General features: G+C 44.3%; 1 protein-coding gene across 1 annotated transcript in view; it reads left to right on the forward strand.

Moving 5' to 3' along the window:
* The first annotated feature begins 6,815 nt into the window (after nucleotides 1–6,815).
* The window catches only part of GEMIN2 (gem nuclear organelle associated protein 2), a 148,812-nt gene continuing 141,594 nt past the window's right edge, over nucleotides 6,816–14,033 (forward strand). Inside the window, exon 1 of the mRNA XM_069208611.1 lies at nucleotides 6,816–7,107. Coding sequence (XP_069064712.1) covers nucleotides 6,935–7,107 — 173 coding nt within the window. The 5' untranslated portion in view covers nucleotides 6,816–6,934. The remainder of the gene's footprint in view (nucleotides 7,108–14,033) is intronic.

Raw genomic sequence — 14,033 nt, forward strand, 5'->3', positions numbered from 1 at the left:
GTGGCAGTATAACAGATTGTTAAGGGTAGAAGGCAAGAAGCAGTTACAAACATACATCCAGCTTATCCGATTCAGGCAGGAGACTTCGGATGTTTTTAAGCCCAAATGGGCTTTATTTCATCTGTCCCTTGCCTAAAACCTCATCTTTTTCAATGTAAGTCAATGAGGAAAATCAATTTCACTGTTATTTTTTCCCAAAATCTCCCTCTTACCAAGTTCAAAATATTGGCAAGTATTGTACATTGGATCACGGAGGGCAAGAGGAATGAGGCAGAGGCATGGACACGGAAAACAGAGGGCAGGTGAGAGATGGCCAGGTGTACAAAACTGACCTTACAGGGCAGGCATCTGGGGTTGCAGCAGCACAATACAACACAGGGCAAGTGGGATGGCAGTGCAGCACAATGGACCATGGAAAGCAATGGGGGGGAGACAGAGCCATGCACATGGACAACAGAGAGCAGAGGGGAAAGAGGCAAGGGCAGCAAGCTGACCATATGGGACAGACAGGAAGGACAGTTGCAACATAACAAACCATGAAGGGCAGGAGGGAGGGGGTAGGGGGCCACGACAACGGACCAGACAAGGCAAGAGGGAGGGGATAGGGGCCTGCACATGGAAAATGGAGGGCAGGGGGTAAGGGGGCAGGCTGGAAGCAGCAAGCTGACCATGGAGGGCAGGTGGGATGGGCATTGGAAGAACAACACACCATGGAGGGCAACAGTGAGACTATAATGGCAAACACACAGACAATAGAGGGAAGGTGGGAGGGGGTCAGGAGCAGCAAGCTGACCACCCTGGGCAGGTGAGAGGGGCTGTGGCAGCACAGAAGAACATGCATGGCAAGCGGGAGGGTTAGTGGCAGCACAAAGGCCATGGTGAGCAAAAGGGAGGGTGCAGGACATGCACAGACAAGAGAGGGCAAGGGAAGGGGCTTCACAACAGACCATACAGGGCAGGTAGGAGGAGCAGTTGCAGCAAAGAAGAGCATGGAGGGTAGAAAAGAGTGACAGCAAACTGTACCATGGAGGACAGGATGGAGGGGATAGAGGCATGGATCTCAGACTGGCAGGGTGGAGGTGGCAGGGACAGACAGCAGCCATCTGACCATTCTAGGCAGGCAGGAGGGGCAGTGGCAGTTCAACAGAACACTCAGAGTTGATAGGATGGGCAGTGGCAGGTCCATGGAATGTGGTGGGCAAAAGGAAGGGAGCAGGGGCATGCACACAGACAGGGGAGGGGAGGGGCAGCAAGCTAAGCAGTAGAGCAATGATGGGGCACAGAACTGGCCAATGGAGGGCAGGAGGAATGGGCAGGGACATCAAGCTAAATGGAGAGCAGTGGCAACACATCAGACCACGCAGAGCAGGCGGGAGGTGGCTGGTGCATGGACTCAGACAGCAGACGGTAGAGAGGAGGTGGATGGGGCAGCACGCTAACTGTTCAGGGCAGGCAGGAAGGGCAGTGGCAGAACAATGGCCACACAGGGCTGAACAAGGGCATGAACTTGGGCAATGGATGGCAAGAAGCGGGGGCAGGTGCAGCAAGCTTGGGTGGGGGCAGCAGAGTGCTTGGTCAGGGTCTGCGTCCACGCCCCCCCCCCCCCCAACTGCAATTACATAGCGGCACAGCTCCAACAAGCGGCACAGTGGTGTGAGGAAAGGGCTAACCAGGAAAAGACATTGTTGCTAGGCACAGTAGAACCGGGAATGCTGCCCCGCTACTTGATGAAGGGGTCCCATCAAACTGAGTGACTCCCAAAAGTCCAGAGAGTGACAGCAGCATGGGGAATAGCGGTCACAAAGGTGCTTTGAAGATCACCATTTTCCAGGGTGTTACAACTGGAATGAATAAAGCCATTCAGAGACATAGCGTGAGTCATGTCCCTGGAGTGTTAGCAGGAGATGGCCTGTACCTCTTTGGGTGACTTATATCCAGCTGATATGCTTATGTCATATACTGATGCCTGTGCGATCTTAGGGGTAGGCCAGGTAAAAATTCCAGCAATTTGCGAAATTGAGTAAAACTGCCAGAAAGGTCCAGAGAGAGTTCCCGAACATGCCTAAGGGGTCAGTCACATTGGAAAGAATATTAGGAGGGGGAGTCACTTAATATCCAGATTGTATTAATCCCTGAAAGAGGACAGAATGAAGGAATCAATCAGTCGCTGCTTGCAGGAGTTACAGGGGGTGGGGCGGCGTGCAGGGGTGGGAACATTAATAACATTAAAAACTATTTTTAAAAACTTACCTCTGCACCGCGCTGCCAATCCTCTGTTATTTTCGCACCCGGCCAGGCAGGCACAGGCTCCCAGCATACCCTGTGGCCAATCTTGACGCTGCTCAAAGCAGCGTTAGGATTAGCTGGGAGCGCCCAGCCAGGGCGCTCCCAGGCAGACTGGGAACCTGTGCCTGCCCTCTCCAGCCAAGAAATGACACTGTGCATGTCTGTTTAGGCGGCCCGAGATGGCCGACCAATCATACATGTGCAGTGAGGGGGGTGCACAGTGCACTCCCCTCAGTGCTCGTCATCCCACATGCCCGCCCCTTTAACAAAGAAAAGATAATAAACTCAATAAACTCAGTATATTATCCTTTCCTTGTTAAGGCTTTGCATCGGTTGCTGCTGGCGGGGGACATCGCTCCTCTGCCATTGCAGAGGAGCCGCCACTGGAATCAATGCTGTCTAGGAGGAGGTCCGCCACTTAATATCCAGACTGTATAAAGCACTGAAAGGGGACAGAATGAAGGAATCAATGGTGGCCTAGAAAAGATGGGAGCAAGGCCTTGGGAACCCCTACTAGATGAGGAATGGCCTTCTGCCGTAGAATTAGCCCAAACAATAATTAGCAATCCAAGGTTTAAATTGACACATTTTCAGATACTACCTACACCTACCTAACACCACTTAGGCTACACAAAATCTACCCATAATGCCCTCCAATTTCTCCTAAGTTGTAGCACAGACAGTGCAGCCTTCATCCACATGTTTTTGGAATGTGAGAAGGTGCGGCATTATTAGGAAGAGGTTGTTGTGACCTTAAAACTGTGTGTTGTTCACTGCTACAGCAAAGCAGTTTGTGTAGGGACTCCTGTCATGTGCCATGGCCTGGTACGGTCAAAATGCCACACAAATTTGCAGCCCTGGGGTTGGTACTGTGAGGAGGGGGTATGGCAATCCATTGGATCTCTCCTAAAAATACCCACACATGCGACCTCACTGAAAGATATAACAGAATGGGTATTGGCGAAGGAAAGGCACCTAGGAGAGGTCAGAACAGACGATAACGCCGTGGACGAAATTGCACAATGGGCAGAAGTTATACATAAGCTTTCTCAAGCCACAGACAACAAAACTGATGAGAGGGATAAGGACTAGAAGAAGGACAGTCATCTACAAGATACATCAAACAGACTGCCCCACAACAGTAGCGAGAGAACGTTAGATGCCTGACAGGCTGCATCCCCCCCCCAACCCCAAGGGTGATAAGTACACTTACAGGCACAGCCACAGATGTCCCTGTTCTAGTCTGGGACTCCACTTACATGGCTCATGGCTCGTCATGGGTCTGCTGAGTTCACGGTGCATTGTATACCAAGGCTGATGGTATGACTCCTGCCTCATATTTCAACTGTTCCACATAAAGCAACAGCAAATTACAATTTTCTTGCTCCTTACGAGTTAATTAGTTGGAATTTGAATGACTCGGTATACTAATAAATAAATACAAAAAAAGACCTATATTCAAATTGTGTGAGAGAGAGAGATAAAAATGTTTTTCATGGGTGTTTCCTGGCTACAGGATTAAAAACGAGGGTCAGGCAACCTTGTTTCGGCACTTGAATATTAACAGCACAAGGTCAGGCACCTTCCTCAGGAGTATAGATCTTTGTATCTCACATCAAAAACATCAAATATTGTGAAACAGTCCCTGATTTTAATCGCATGTTATGCAATTGCATTAAATATATCCTTTGTGGTTTCATAGGATGGTGCAATAACAGGAGAAATAACCCTTTGTCACAGATTAGCCACATCTTAGGTAGAAACAGTGTAAGCTTCCCTCTGTTAGAGGACAAGTAAAACAAGAGGAGCAGCAGCACAAGCTTTCCTCATTAGAGGACATGAACAAATCAGGTAGGAGCAGTGCTAGCTTTCCATCCTCACAGGACAGGTACAGCATGGCAGTACCAAAGCAAGCTTTCTCGTAGAAAATAGCAAGTGCCATCTTCCATACCCTGAAGAACAGATTCAGCAGGGGAGCCTCGTGTAAGCATGCGTTGCTCATAGAAAGCATGCACATTTAAGGCACGAGTGACTTGTAAGCTACAGACAGATCTCTGAAGAGGGTGCTTAACTCACTGGGAGGAATGTGTAGGTGAGTGAATATGACGGTTCCCACACTCTTCTTACTTAGGTGCTATCCCAAATTAGCAGCCTGAAAGCCCTACTGCTACTTGGTGATCTGTTGTCACTGCTGTTAAATCTTGGTGTCATAACCTGCAGTTTTGCTGTTGACATTTCCTTTAGATCCAGCTGCTGCCATTCATATTCACATTTGTCAAAGATTGCTATTTTGCGATAGCCTACTTGTGGTGTGAAAGGGGATAGAGGGAGCGATATCTGCCCAGTATGTCCAGTTTAAAGAGCAAATGTCAAAAACAAAAAAAACCTTTGTGCCCCCACCCCACGACTGCCCTTTATGTTTCTATATTCCACCTTTATTAGATAGTCTTCACTTTATCTTACTTTCTATCTGTCCCCTACCTTTATCCATTATCTATTTTCCTCTTTCTCCTTCTTCCCATCCCTTTCTCCCATGTGCAACTCTGTGGCTTACATTTCTATCTTTTCTATCAGCCTCTTCTCATGTTCATTTTCTCTTGCTCCATCTTCACTTGTATCTCTACCATTTTATCCTTACCCCAAATCTCCTCATGCTTTCCATTAATATCAGCCCCTCTCTTGCCCTCTTCTCACTACACTATACATAGATGTGTCACACTTCTCTAATTTACCCACTCCCTCTCCCCTCTATTTCACTTACCCCCTCTCTTTCTTGTCTCTACTGCTTCTATCTCTGTCGGCATCCCCAAGGGTCAGGACAAGGATTTTGCCATTTCTAGTTCAAGGTACATATTTGGTACCATCCACTCTAGCAACGGTATCACATTTGCTGCTTGTAGTGGAAATGTAATCCTTAGGGTGGCAGCATGAGCATCCACCTAGTATTCCCTTCTCAAAAATTCCCTCTGCCTTCATGTGTCTCACACTTCCCTCTGTTCACACAGATACTCTTGAATTCCGTGTTTTCCATCCACCCCCTTCTTCTTAACCGCATAAGCGTCACACTTTATCTTCGCAACCATCCACCTCCTTCCTCTATCACACACATACTGTCCTCTCTCGATGTTTTCCCACTTCATTCGTACACCCGTTTCTTTCCATCCTCTGATGCCCTGCTCTATCTATCCTTCTCACTTCCCTCAAGCTTACCACACACACTACTCTTCCTGACATCCATCTCACTATCATCTCATAGACTCCTATCTAGCGTGCACCTGTCACTTATCTTCTAGTTCCACCTTCTTCTGATACCCTTCTCTCAAAAACCCTCTTGTCTGGCCCACGCAGTCGTTACCATCTCATTTTCATTCACACCTTCACCTCTCAACAAAATGCTCCTCTCATAAAAACATACACACATTCCATTCCCTCTTTCGAATCCTGCTTTCCCTTGAAACCCCCACTTACTCGCCCTTCACATACACCTAACCTTCTTTAGAGCTTTCTCTTGCTCAGTATTATTCTCTTTCTCACCTCCTGTTTCTCTCAAGCACTCCCTCTATTACACACACACACTTAAGAATGGATATGCTTTTAAGGTCCCTATCACAGATGGTGATAACAAGGCTATGATCCACAGTTTTTCAATAATGACTTAGAAGCCCTTCAGAAAACAACTAAAGAGAAAATCCTATGCAGTGCCATATTCAATGCAGTGACTATTTCAAGCTAAAAAGTGGTTATTTATTTGGGAAATTGAACCAAAATGAAAGTTTGGGGGCATTTACAAATTACTGGTGTTTGTTTTGGGGTTTAGCGTGCTGAGGTGTAGGTGTTACCTAGGTCGTTGCTCTTTGCTGCAGCCCATCGTCAGCCTAACTATGCTCCAGACAGGCGCACAGCACTGAGCGCACGCGCACCTTGCTATGTGCAATCCCAGCCTCTGTACTGCACCTGTTCAAAATGTTCAGGGTCGCGAGGTGCCCGGCGTTGGCATGCCTCTTTAATATCCACCGGCCCCCCAACTACCAGAGTCCCTCTGTCTGCCAGATTTTTTTAGCATTCTCTAGCCCAAAGCCAACGAAAAAGTAGTCCAATGTTGCTATTTTAACGAAGATGGGGCAGTGGCAGGCACTAGATGGAGCAGTAGATGGTTATTTGTGTCTGCACAGTCTTAGAAGTGGTAAGCGCAAAATGTCTGCTCTTGAGAACTGTATACCTTCTCTCGTCCTTGCAGGGAGGGGATTTGGCAACCCGCACAAACCAATATTTTACCGCACAAACCAATATTTTACCGCACAACTGAAAAGAACATACAACCCACTTGGGCGTGATCTAGCCCAATCTGGCAACCCTGTCTGGGTTATAACGTCCACGCAAACCGTCCACTTGCTTAAGCTACACCTCGCTGAAATGAACTACAGTTTAGAGTTAAAATCAGAAAGTCCAATCCGAATCAAGAATGCTCTGATTGGTTACTTATCCGGACCAATTACAGGCGTCTCTGCGGGACTACTCGTGACCAATCTTCAGCAGTTTTACAAAAGCACATAAACAATATGGCTGCTTGCTAGCGGGAAGAGTCGTGCTTCTGGATTCTTTATGAAGTTAGGACTTAGGCTGCTACTCTTTTTCTTGTTTTTGTGAAATGGCACAGCCCTGTGCTCGCGCACGAGGCGGTAGAGGCGCGGTGGCGGCAATGGAGTCCGATGCCGAGGATATGATGCCACGGCTACTTCCTGTGGAGAACTGTGACATTGCTGATGACTTCGACCCATCCGTCCCACCTAGGACACCGCAGGAGTATCTGAAGCGTGTCCAGTGAGTGACAAGGTTAAAAACCCCAAACGACGTGGGATCATCCGTAAATTGCAGTTATTTCCACCTGTGCAGTGATTGCTACGTGCCATGATTTTCCAGAAATAATCCCTATTTATTTTTATCGTCTTTTGTGTATGTCCTTATATATTTGCCACGCTATGGCATATAGTTAAATTAACATTGGCCTTGTTGGCTTTAGCATTTTCACATTTATAACAAAATTCCTTTAGAGTATATTTTAAAGATGGTAACTTTACCTAATATAGACGACTGTGTGTGGCAGACACCTGACCATGACTACGCAGCTCTTCCCCATAATTGCGGCGTGTGACATAATGCGGACATCTGTTCCCCACAGTGCAGTGCGTTGCCATGCCTCTTCATAAGACTTTGTATGGCACAGCGAGGACATGCCCCATTGTATGCTTCTGACAGAGTGTCTCTCCATGGCACAGAGCGAGTCTAGGGAAGGCATCACCCTACGACATGTCTAAGAATGAGACCGTGCGTCAGTATATACGTGTGGCAGCGTGACTGTACAAACCATGCTAGTGTATGCTAGAAAGAGGCTCTTCTTGTGCGTGAGACCAGAAGACTTCCTATCACCAGTGTGTGACAATGAGAGGTTTATCCGTCACAGAGGTGTGTATATTTGATGAGATATCTGCTTGTTCTCCAAGAGTCGAAATGCTACGGAAATCTTTTTGTCCCATCTGGGACACGCAATGGGATGACAAACTACACCAGTGTGCTTATATGCAAGTACTTTTAATAATTTCTCCATGAGTCAGGGTTTGTATTACAGCAAGGTTATGTTTATGCCACCTGTCTGATTGGATCAGAAAATATAAAATATTGACTAATCACAAACTCATCTCACACCGAGGCTTTGTTTTGTAAGGGCTCTAAGACCAGCTATTTGATAATGGTAATGCTCAGAATATATATGCTCGTATCCTATGATTCCACACTTTTGGATCGCTGTCAAAACGAACCCAAAACAGGGGGATAAAAAACCTTATTTGTTGTTATGGTAGGCCCTCGCCAATCTAGTAGTGGTATGCGTACTCTTCAGGTCGTATCCTGGTTTCTATAAACCAGAATAGCTCAACTATATTCCCGGGAACACCTTCCATATTTATCCAACAAGGTCTTTTGTCTAGAGAAGAAACAGCTAAAGGACACCCCCAGTATCCCAATACTATTGGGTGCTTTTGGTATCTTTAAATGAAATGGAGGTGGGTGTGAAAGGGATTCGATATCAATACGCCATGCAAAGGTCAGCGTTTTTCAGCCCTCGCAACTTGGCCACAAATGGTCCAAGGCTTTCGCCAGGACTTCTTCGGATGTCTCTTATTACAAGGTCATTCTTCAGAGTAGTCCTGTTCCCAGTAGTTCGACATATAAGACCACATATAACATGACCTTAGGCTTACTGTCCCGTCCTTGTAGAGCACATATTCAACCTGTAATATAATTATATGGATGCTCAAGGGTACCAATATTAAAGGGTTACTGGACTGCCTCTTAGGTATTTTTCTTCTTTATTTCTTTTCACTCTTTCGTCTTCTTACTCTTCTTTTTTCTTCTTCCTCTTTCCTTTTCCCCTTTTTTGCTTCTACAACATTCTACCGTTTTCCTTCTTGTCGCCCGTTTTCTTCTCCCCCTTTCTCCCTTTTGCCCAGGAGGAGTCACAGGCTGCTGGGTAAGCTCTTCCCAGCATCCCGAGGTGGATGTTCCAAAATGGAATCCCACTGGTGAGAGCAAAATAGAGAAACTTATTAATTGAAAGCCATTTCAGTGATAACTCACATTTCCTACGATTTGCTTTAAAATGATTTTCAATGAAAGCTAATTGGTTGACAATTTGTTTGAATTGATAGCCTTTAGTGACGACGATACCCCATATCTCATAAATTATATGTATCATTATCACGTGTATTAACGCATCAACTGTTAGTCTACCGTTTGCCCCTAGCTCAAATGCTAAACCCAAGACTGAGGTCACTCATTGTCTGTAACCATAAACTTAACTGGACCCTAACCTGATGCTAGTCTTAGCATACTCTAAAGTTGACTCTATCCGTCATCTTACTCTCCTAATGTCGCCGAAAGGTGTGTTTCTCATTTGCCCTTCGATTTTGTTTTTTCCCACCCGTTAAAATGGGTTTCGGGGCAATGGTTTCTCTGCAGTAGGTGCTGTCAGGACACCATTCTCTGTAGGTGCTGGCCCTCGACTACTGTGCCTTTATTTGAAAACCACATAGAATAGACGAGTCTTAAGTTTTGGTTAGAAATATGTTTCTGTAGGTGGCTGGGTTCTGCCGTTGAAAATCCCCCATTTTTCTCGTATTCAAACTTGTTTTTGGATCACCTGACGGAATCTCACCCAGTGAAATTAATTTGAACAACCACCTGCGGTGCCCGTCAGGTACTTAGTACAGCTGGTGTAAGGGACTCTAAATAGGTCATGTATGACTTGTGCACGCACATGAAATCTAAGCGAGGAATATTTTTTCCTTCCTGCATACAGGTAGCACTAGGTCACGTTGCGTCCAGTCAGTATTGTTATGAGTGAATGGAGAATATAAGGGATTTCCACCACTCCCTTTGTTTCAAGTGTATAGTGTTTTTACTTTGTGCACAATATATCCTTTGTGATGATTTGTGATTGAGCTGTAACGCCTCATTGGGACATGATGGAAGGATGAGAGACAATGTCATTTTTGGTATAACTAGATTATTTCTTGTGATTTATGAAAGAGTATCAACCAGCTTTGAATTAGAATAGTCATTTGAGCTGCCTAGCTGAGTAAGGTAATTAGTCTGCTGCACCAGCTGGCAATTCACAGGTCTCAGTAAACAATAGACCCATTCCATGAGGATTAAGATCTTCTGCTGAAGGAAGGGGAGAGATGTACCCAGAAGCTGACAGTGAAAGGCCCATACATTTGTCTGTGGTTTCCAACTGCGGGTTAATTTCAACAGTTTTAGAGGGAAGAGGCATTCCTAGATGGAGAGAGAGTTACACAGAAGCAGATGTTCCTTTGTCTTGGGAATATATATGTATACAATGTGCCGCAGGCCTCATTTAGCAAGTTGGAAACCCCATATATTGTTTGGGGAGTCCAACAATCAATGTATTAATTCAGCAATCCAAAAATTAGTTTTTTTTCTTAGATTGTACATACATAAATAAAACTAATGAGAGGGATGACAGTGTATTCTCCAACACATATGCTATAGTCAGTATGAAAATATGTACAAAATGCAGACAACGCAGTGCTCAAGTGAGTGCATAAATACATACAACACATTACATAGAACACTGTGCAGACCCCTGATTAAATGCACGATTTTGAAAAGGTATGATTGTGAATTATTGCACATTCATGTTGATCACATTCGATCTGAGAATAAAGGGCGGGGGGTGGTGTCGACGTTTCAACCCTAAGTGATTACAAGGGTCTCTTCAGGACTGAGCCATCTGGCTCAGGACCTGCATAAGACTGGAGACCGAAACCCAGGACAATTCGTCAGTCACTCTGCACCACAGCCAACAAAAGCTCAACGCACAAATGCAAGACCTCTGAAACACTCATCCACTGAGAGTATTTCACGGACATACTGTCACCGTCATGGAGACGTCACCGTAAATAAGAGTCCTGTCTGAATTTAGGGAACCTACAAATATATTAATCAAAGCTTACTCATCATCACCTCCCGACTCACGTTTGTCACAATCAACCACGCATTGTGTCCAGTCACCCTTAATCCATCACCAGTGAGTAAAAACTGCTACTAAGGAAAGCATAGATGTGTGTATTCTAAGTAGAAAAGTGTGTACTAGCAATCATGTTTCTATACCATAAATATCTGTCTCTCATTTTACTACCGCGTATGAGCCAGCCAACGCTAATTAGCTGTGCATGTAATTATGTCCTTCATGCAACGCGGGGCACAGCGTGTTGACCACCGTGGACATGCAAGGCAAGGAGTGCAAGAGAAGGACGCTAATCTTAGGTCAATAATGTAGTGACATTCCACCCCTTTGTGTCATAGATGCTAATCGTGCGTAGAGTATTTTAATTAACCCGCTCAATCTGAAGTACGTAGTATTCACAATAATTCCGCCAAGTGAATACAACTGCCTTTTAGTCTAGTGCTTTAGGTTGTAGATATGTGTTCGTAATATTCTGCAGGAATTACGTTGTAGATCATAGGCTATTTTGGGCCAGTGTTGGTCTTGTGACCTTCATTATATTGGGCAATGATCACCTTAAAAAGTGGTCAGAATCACAAATTCAGGCTGTCGTGGATTTTTTTCCCCTTTTTCAGAAACCTCTTACTTTATCTTCTGGCGGGTAACATTTGGTGCCATTTCCCAAATGGAACACTGCATGCTGCTTCCACAGCACCATCACCAGAAACGGAGGTGAAAAGAAGGCCAGCAACTGCCACCTGGACAAAAAACATCTTAATGGGCGCTGACTTTTCGTGGCCATGCTTTTTTCTTATTCACATTGTCAATGGATGGGTTTTTATTGGTAAAGAATATCTTGCACAGGAAACCGTGAACAAAAAGAGAAAGAAAATTACCGAAGTAAGCTCTGGCATTCCCAAAGAGTTGCTTTGTAAGGTTTACAATCGCGTGCTTTCATGTTAAAATGGGTCACCTGGGCAGTGAGCTGATGTTAAAGGAGGTTGCCTGTGCTGCACTAACAACCAAGCATTAGAAGAGCCACCGCCTTTGACATTTCTATAGTGTGTGTGTGTATAGAGATGTTCTATCACTCATGGCTTGAATAAACTGGTTTCGAAGACTGGAGTAATGTTGTAGCTCATGCAGGTAGTCATGAAATCATAAATGTATATGTTAAAAAAAAAAAAAGCATGGGGGTATGTCTTCTTTATGCAGCTCCAGTGCTTTAGTATGAGTTGTCATGAAAGCCGCCAAATAGTACCTAAACCCAAGATGTCATTTTCTTCAAACAGTAGGTGCTTTTCATTTCCGCATACAGTACTTCTCCATACACTTGATATTCCAATATATATTTTTGGAAAGGAAGTGTTTTGTTGAGTTGACTGTCCTGACTTTGCTTTCTACTTGTTTTCTTGACCAAATGACTTTTGTGCCTCTTAAGATAAACTTGTACTGCCTTGCCTCTATGATTGCTGTTTTGATGGACACCCTAATGGTCAATTTTGTTTTGCCTCTTCACTGCTTGCATAACAAAGGTAATTTGCACCTACTTGGCATCAAATTAATTTTTTGTTGTTAAGCTTAGCCTACGTATTCTACGATTGACCTCACCTCGATGTTCATTTTCTGGTAATGATTGTGCCTTTGACATAAATTACCATGACCTTTAGTGTCCTGACTCTTGCACTTTGCTTAGGGTAAATAATTTAGGGATTGTTTAACTCACCTCTGTCCCCCTTGCCAAGATGCCACTTTAGTACTGTGCTTTTATTGCTCTTGACGGAAGTACAAGTTAGTAATCCCACCCCCAAAAAAAAAGCATTTTTTTTTTACTGGTATGACTAAAATACAATGTTAATAGCACTATCTCTGATATCTGGAATCCAGCTGGATAATTCTTCGCTGGGCCTTAGGCCCAAACATAGTCCTGAAATAGGTTTATTTGCAGTCACAGATGATCTTGGACCAGGATGGCTCTGTCAGCATGGTCCTACTTGATCTCTTGGCAACATTTGGTACATCCAGTGTCTTATAAATTGTTTAATCTTGCCTTAAAGGTTTAGGCAGTGCAAACTGTCCCCATCAGTCATGTGACTGTAGAGTCTCTCAGGGATCCTCATTGAACATGCCCTTTTTTATATTTACATGATCCCACAGGCCAAATTGGTACTCCTTTGATTTCTAATTTGTATCATTCGTGGGTAATATGCAGATTGTGCAGATACCTAATAATTATCTGGATACTTAGACTAAATTTTGTTCTGTTTGTCTGCGTTGGCCATCTGAATGAGAGAATTGTCTGAAACTGAATTCTGACAAAACTATGATGCTTATGTCTGGCAAACATTATAGTTCCAGGACCTGGTCCTTGTGCCGAACCCGTGAACGACCAGTGCCTACACCTGCCACCTTTGCTTGAAATCTAGGCTTTCTAACTGATCAAGCACTTTCTATGCCTCAACAAGTAATCCAAGTTGCCCACACGTTTTGAGCTTTTAAGTATATTGAGAAAAATCTTCATTTATCACCCACTATGATGTTGCAAGGCAGTAATGTAATTGCTTATTACATTGTGCCTTAATTACAGGAAGTCACGATGTCTTGGTATTTCAACCTTCTATTTACATAGGCTGCAAGTACTGCAGAATTCAGCAGCACAATTGTTTTTGAATCTCCTTAGGAAAGCTTACAGTTTGGCTAATTTTTCTGAACTTCCTGTTAAAAATAAAAAAAGGTCCCACATAACATTTCTTTGTATGGCCACGAATGCCTTAAATAATCAAGGTCCTTATGTCAAGGAAAAAAATGTCTTTTTACCAGTCTACTCAGAACCTTCACTTGCCTTACTCTTCTTACTCAGTCTTGTTCACCATCATTCCCATCTATCCATCTAGTACCGATGGACACTCTTTCGCCAGTTTAGCTACCAACAAATGAAATCTTCTGCCTTTGTCCCTTTGTCAGTTGTCAGACCTTTCTCTTTTCAGACAAGGATTGAAGACATTGGTTATTCTAATAGTAATAACCCTCTAATGTTGGGGGCTTTATAGTTTCAACTTCTAGCACTAGAATTTCCTTTCTAGTGTAACATATTGCGCTTAATCAATACATACATAACATGACCACCATTTGCCTGAAGGTCAGCTGTGCAAATTTTCATGCACCTGTTTATTGGTGCACCAATAGTTTTTGGCAAATTGATACTTTAGTTGAAGTATATTTT

This window comes from Pleurodeles waltl, chromosome 9 (genome assembly GCF_031143425.1).
Source record: "Pleurodeles waltl isolate 20211129_DDA chromosome 9, aPleWal1.hap1.20221129, whole genome shotgun sequence".
Taxonomy (NCBI): domain Eukaryota; kingdom Metazoa; phylum Chordata; class Amphibia; order Caudata; family Salamandridae; genus Pleurodeles; species Pleurodeles waltl.